Raw genomic sequence first — 5,896 nt, 5'->3', positions numbered from 1 at the left:
TGTCCCCCTCCTCTCCCAGTCTCCCTCTCCCCTGCCGGGCCCGGCCATGCCCCCAGCCCGCCCCCGGCCCCGGACGGGCTGCCCCGTCCCCGCCCCCGGGCGTCCCCGCCGCGGTCTCCCCTCGGCCCGGCTCTGGCCGTACTGGCGGGGTGGCGATGCTGGGCGGGCATCAGTGCCTGGAGCCAAGGGGGCATCGCTGCCCTTTGGCTGCGCCTGAGCCATGCTCGGCCCCGGCCCCGGCCCCGGCCCCGGCCCCGGCCCCGGCCCCGGCCCCGGCCCCGGCCCCTCCCGGGCCCCGCAGAGGACACACGCGGCGCAGCCGCTCCCACCGCCTCCGCTGCGGCTTCCCCGGCCCGAGCTCCGCCGCTCGGCAGCGCGGCCGCCGGCCCCGAGCCGCCCCTGTCGCGTCCCAAGGAGCGAACGCCTGGGGATGCCCGGCCCGGGGCGGTTGAGGGGCGCTCGGGGGCCGTTCCTGGCCCCGGGCCGAGCGCTGACAGCCGCGTCTCGCCGGCAGGGAAGGCGCAGCACGGCCTCAAGGAGCAGTACCAAGTGGGGTCGCTCCTGGGGCGCGGCGGCTTCGGCAGCGTCTTCGCGGCGACGCGGCTCTCGGACGGCGCCCCGGTGAGCGGCGGGGCCGGCGGCGGGCGCAGGAGATGGAGGATGGGGCTGGGCAGGGCGGGTGCTGAGCTCATCCCGCTGCTCCCCTTGGTTTGCAGGTGGCCATCAAAAGGGTGCCACGGAACCGCGTCCGGCACTGGGACCAGCTGGTGAGTGAGCGGGGCCAGCGGGAGAAGCCGGGGCGTGCTGGGCGGGGATGAGCCGAGGCCCGGCAGGGTGGAAGCCCCAAGGATGCCTGGAGGGAGAGCGGGCGTGGGGCCAGCGCAGGGTGCAGAGCATCCCGGGCTGGGTGAGGGCTTCCCCAGCCCTGGCACGGCATCAGCCCCACTGACGGCATCGTGCTCCTCCCGCAGCCCAACGGCACCAGCGCACCACTGGAGATCGTGCTGCTGCACAAGGTCTCCACTGGCTTCCCTGGTGTTGTCCAGCTGCTGGAGTGGCTTGAGCTCCCCAACGACATTGTCATGGTTCTAGAGCGCCCAAAACGATGTCAGGACCTCCGAAATTTCATTCGGGCACGGGGGTTCCTGTCCGAGGAGGTGGCACGGGAGCTGTTCCACCAGGTGCTGGAGGCCGTGCAGCACTGCACCAGCTGCGGGGTCCTGCACAGGGACATCAAACCAGAGAACATCCTGGTTGACCTGGCCACCGGGCAGGCCAAATTGATCGACTTCGGCTGTGGCACCTACCTGCAAGACACAGCCTACACTCACTTTGCAGGTGAGCCCACAAAGGGGTGTGCTCCCAGTTCTGGACATCTCCTGGCCCAACATCTCATGACCCAACCTGGGTGTGGCAGCAGGGATTCTCCCTTTTGCTGCCAGTCATGGCATTGAGTCTTCAGCCAAGTTGCTTTTGAGCAGGGGCAGGTGGGGGTCAGCTTTCAGCCGTGCTGGCAGCCTTTTCCAGCCACTCTGGCCAGGACTGGGGCTGGGACTGGGGCAGCCAGCCTGACAGAAACACCTGTGTGGGGGTGGCAGAGAGGGGTGGAGCCAGAACCTGTGTAGCAGCCAGTTTGGTGTGCAGGTGAGAAAGGGCTTGGACTGCTCCACTCGCCTGATTTGCCTTGGCTTCAGAATGTTTTTGGGGCAATGCAAGGCAGGGAGGATGAAGACATGGTTTTTCCCCAGCACTGAATGGGATTTTCCTTGTCATGGTTGGGCATTGCCAGAACTTACACTGCCCTCTTCCAACAGCAGTGGCTTCTTTTCCAACTCCAAGTTTGTCCACAAGTCCCAGGTGCTGGCGAGAGGGCAGCGGGTCACACCACGTGCCACTGGGGCAGCCTCCGCATGCCCAGGGATGCTGGGGCCAGGCTCTGGGAACAGCAGCATCCCCCTGATGAGCTCCATCTGTATTCCATAGGAACACCGTCATACAGTCCCCCGGAATGGACCCAGTTCGGCTGGTACTATGGCAAGCCAGCTACCATCTGGTCCCTGGGCATCCTGCTGCACCAGATGGTCTGCGGGGAGCACCCTTTCAGGAAGGGCCAGAACATCAGCTGGGACCATCAGCTCTTGCTGCCAGAACGGCTCTCTCAAGGTGGATCCTCATCTCTGGGCATGGGGGCAATACCAGTGCTGGGAGACAGCAGCGGGCTCGTGAGCATCCTGCTCTGGCAGCTGCTGAGGAGGTGGCACATGTCCTGCTCTCCTGCTCTCCTCCAAAACAGAGAATTGATGGGAAAGTTTAGGCCCAGCTCTGAGCACATCCAGCATGGCCTGGGCATGGCAATAGTGGGGCAAAGCAGACAGGAGCCTTTTCCAACTGACCTGTGGTTTCTGGTTTCTCTCCCCAGAGTGCCAAGATCTTATCAAGTGGTGCTTATCCATGCCAGATGTAGAAAGGCCCTCATTAGAAGACCTCTTCTGTGATCCTTGGATGGAGGATATTCATCTGCCATAGAAGATGGGAGAGAGCCACAGGCACCCTTTGATGCAGGGCCCTGGTAAGTTACAGCTGCACACATGCCTTGGCCATCAGAAACAAAGAAACCCAGACTTTTTTCTGCTGCCTGTGTCACTGCACAGGGATCATCAGATGGGAACACGCAGCCCTTGTGCTGGAGCTGAGCGTGTCTGCCCAGCACTGGTGGCTGCCATCCCAGCTGGTTTGGCTTGTCCTGGTTCACTGACAGCTGGGGCCCTGGGCAGAACACTGACAGCCTGGTCTCACCCCCAGGGCAAGGAGAAGGAGCCCCTGGAGGAGCTGTACCAGGTGGGGCTGCTGCTGCTGGAGACAGCGAGGATGACATCAAGGATGACAAGCTCTTCCTCGACCTGGCCAGCACAAAGCTGATGTTGATGGACTTTGATTCTGCCACCTTCTTCAAAGCCAGGCTCCACAGTGAATTTGCAGATGAGTCCACACACAGGGGGATGCTCCCGGATTTGGGCATTGCACAGCCTGGCCAGGAACCAAAGGTTCCACCTTTGCTGGGGCTGATTAAACTGATTCACGAGGGGGTGCCAGGCTGATTTTTGTCAGGGCTGGGGCCATGGGCTGGGGTGATTATGAAATGGGAGTTGGCTCCTGGCCCTGCCAACAGCCCCCACCACCCACCGTGCCCTGGGCTGGGGCTGGGGCAGCCAGCCCGACACAAACAAACCCCCATGGCAGGAGCAGAGGTGGGACTCCAGCACCTGTGCCCCTGTGCTTTGCTTTGCAGTCAAGGAAGAACTTGGGCTGCTTCACTCCCCTTGTTTGCTTTGGGATCACCATCACTTTTGGGGGCAGTGCAGGGGGGAAGGAGAAAGCATGGGCTTTCCTCACCCATGGGTGGGTTTTTCCCTAGCATGCAGGGGTTGGGCCTTCCTCAAGCTCTGACAGAGAGAAATCTTTTATTTTTTCCCTTGTTTTTCCTTTTTGCCTGTAATCTATTTTCCTTAATTTGTTGTTTGTTTTTCTAAAGGAAGCCTTCCAGGCAGTGTCCAGTCTGAATGGGGAAGTGCTTGGGACCAGCTGTGGCGTGGATGGGCCGTGCCCTAGGAGAAGGCTGAGGACATCCTTTGGGAGCAGCTTTTCTTCCAGTGGCAGATGGCGTGAGGTGGGTCCCCATCTTCTTGGCATGGGTGGGATAAGAGCTTTTGGGAGATGGCAGCGAGCACAGGAGCATCCTGCTCTGGGCAGCTGCTGAGGAGGTGGATGTGCCATGGCTGGCTGCAGGCTGGGCACATGTCCTGCCCTCCTGCTCTGCTGCCAAAGGCAGCAATGATGGGCATCTCTGGGCACCGCTCTGAGCACGGCCAGCATGGCCTGGGCACCACGGGCAGCTGGGACAAGGGCACAGGAGCCTTCAGCTGATGGGCAGTTTCTGCTTTCTCTCCTTGCAGCCGGGCTCTGTGGATGCTGAGGCTGCTCTGGGCTCTGCCAGGGCTCTGCTGGAGCTCAGCACCGGGCCGGAATCAGCCAAAGAAGAAACGGTGTGACCAGAAGCAGAGACTTGCTTGAGCATTTTGGCAGTGCTGCTCAAGTTTGGAGAATGTACATCTCCAAGGGAAAACATGACATCTCCCCTAAATTAAACCTTTTCAATACCTTGTGAAATGAAATCAATCTAGGGTGACCCTAAATGACATTTTTCAGCATGCTCAAGTTGTAGCTCAGCCCTTCACTGAACAGTTTTCTCCCCCAGCTGCCTTTTAGTTCACAACTTCTCCCTCCTTTCCCCCAGTGCCTTCCCAGCCCATCACAGTCTCTGTCACACTCTTGCCTTCCTTGATGCCCCTCACCATGAGGGAGGCCGAGTCCCAGGCTTAGGGACTCATCCTGTCCCTGGTGGAAGAACAGCAATGTCTCAGAGGTACAGTGGCATTTTAGTGTCGTTCAGAGCTGCTCTCCAGCCCTCAGCCCTCCTCACTGCTGAGTTCCCTCTCCCTTTTCCTCATCCTTCCAGCAGCATGAGCTCTGTGAATCCTCCTGAGCCTCCCCACTCTTCCCAGCTCACCCACCCAGCTCAGTTCGACTAAAGCTGAAGCTTCTTTGTCTCCTCTGGCACACACCAGTGCAGTCCCCTCTGCGCAGAGCCCCAGGCCCAGAGCACAGCACACAGCAGTGCAGTCCGGGCTGGACCAGCTGCCCTGCGCCCCTGGCTTGGCTGTTTGTGGCACCTAAATGCTCCCTGTTTCCAGCTCTCCCTGCAGGATGGCCCCAGGGCAGAGCGCAGCCGGGCTCCCACTGCATCCCCTGGAGCTTGGGGCAGACAGTGGTGCCAGAGCTGAGCTTCATGGGGAGCACCCAGAGCTGTGGCTTGCAGTCAGTGTTTGCAAGGGTTGTGTTCTCATGTCCTGCAGCTTGTGGGGAAAGGGTCTGTGTGTGCCAGCGGCTCTTGCATGTCTCTGTATCCATGGATAGAAGGGTCTGTGTGTGCCAGGAGCTCTTGCATGTCTCTGTATCCATGGATAGAAGGGTCTGTGTGTGTGCCAGCGGCTCTTGGATGTCTCTCTATCCATGGACAGAAGGGTTTGTGTGTGCAAGGGTATCCATAATGTCTTTGTCCTCATGGGTATGGAATGAACACTTGAGAGTGAAAGTGTCAGTTACGTTGCTTGCACAATCCTTCCTTTCCATACAAGACACATCAGTGCACACCCCCACGTATAGATATATTAAAAGGATAAGAATGGATAGAGATTTCCCACAGAGCTCTAACTTTGGCATAACTCTCTTGTAACCTGATGGCCAGGGTATTTTTTCCCCAGCTCTGTGTGAATAGGTGTCCAAGAGCTGAAGGGAGCAGCATTCAGAAGCAGTTTCAGGATTTCTAGGCAGGAAATGGAGCTGACAACCGCCCGTGTAACTCGCCATATTCATCAGGATGAGCTGCTTGTTCTTTAGGAATATGGCACAATGGAGACACAAGCCTTGGGAAAATCCCAGCTCTCAGTGGATTTATGCTATGGGGAGCGCAGCAGAAACACTTTGTGTCTGCTCTGGGGGACACAAGGTCCAAGGAGCTGTGGTGGCAGAAGGTGACCTGGGCTGGTGTCGGGTTAAGTCCTGTTTCATGACATTCAGAGTGGCACAGGACAAAGCCCCAAGCCCCCCACCCCCCTGATGAAGTCTTTGTGTTGCTGCACGTCCTCGAGGAAAAGCTGCTGTCGCACAATCCATTGGGATTTTGAACTTTCATTTGCAATATTTACATCCAAGTTTCAAACTGTAATATTTTTACAGTCAAGACACTGTCATGCACAATCCATCTTTCAGTTGCCTATTGCTTCAACCACAATTTAATATAACTCAATATTGAAAAACATCCCCAAAATCTCTAAAA

At 58.6% G+C, this 5,896-nt stretch overlaps 1 protein-coding gene across 1 annotated transcript in view; it reads left to right on the top strand.

Annotated features, from left to right (window-relative positions):
* LOC120747608 (serine/threonine-protein kinase pim-1-like) overlaps positions 1 to 2,526 on the top strand; it is a 3,152-nt gene extending 626 nt beyond the window's left edge. Inside the window, exons 2-6 of the mRNA XM_040053626.1 lie at positions 375 to 621; positions 717 to 767; positions 972 to 1,338; positions 1,984 to 2,163; positions 2,420 to 2,526. Of these exons, the coding sequence (XP_039909560.1) occupies positions 375 to 621; positions 717 to 767; positions 972 to 1,338; positions 1,984 to 2,163; positions 2,420 to 2,526 (952 nt within the window). The remainder of the gene's footprint in view (positions 1 to 374; positions 622 to 716; positions 768 to 971; positions 1,339 to 1,983; positions 2,164 to 2,419) is intronic.
* The last annotated feature ends 3,370 nt before the right edge of the window (positions 2,527 to 5,896 follow it).

Source organism: Hirundo rustica, unplaced genomic scaffold (assembly GCF_015227805.2).
Source record: "Hirundo rustica isolate bHirRus1 unplaced genomic scaffold, bHirRus1.pri.v3 scaffold_102_arrow_ctg1, whole genome shotgun sequence".
Lineage (NCBI taxonomy): Eukaryota > Metazoa > Chordata > Aves > Passeriformes > Hirundinidae > Hirundo > Hirundo rustica.
The sequence above is the reverse complement of the archived record's forward strand: the minus strand, read 5'-3'. Positions and strand labels throughout refer to the sequence as shown.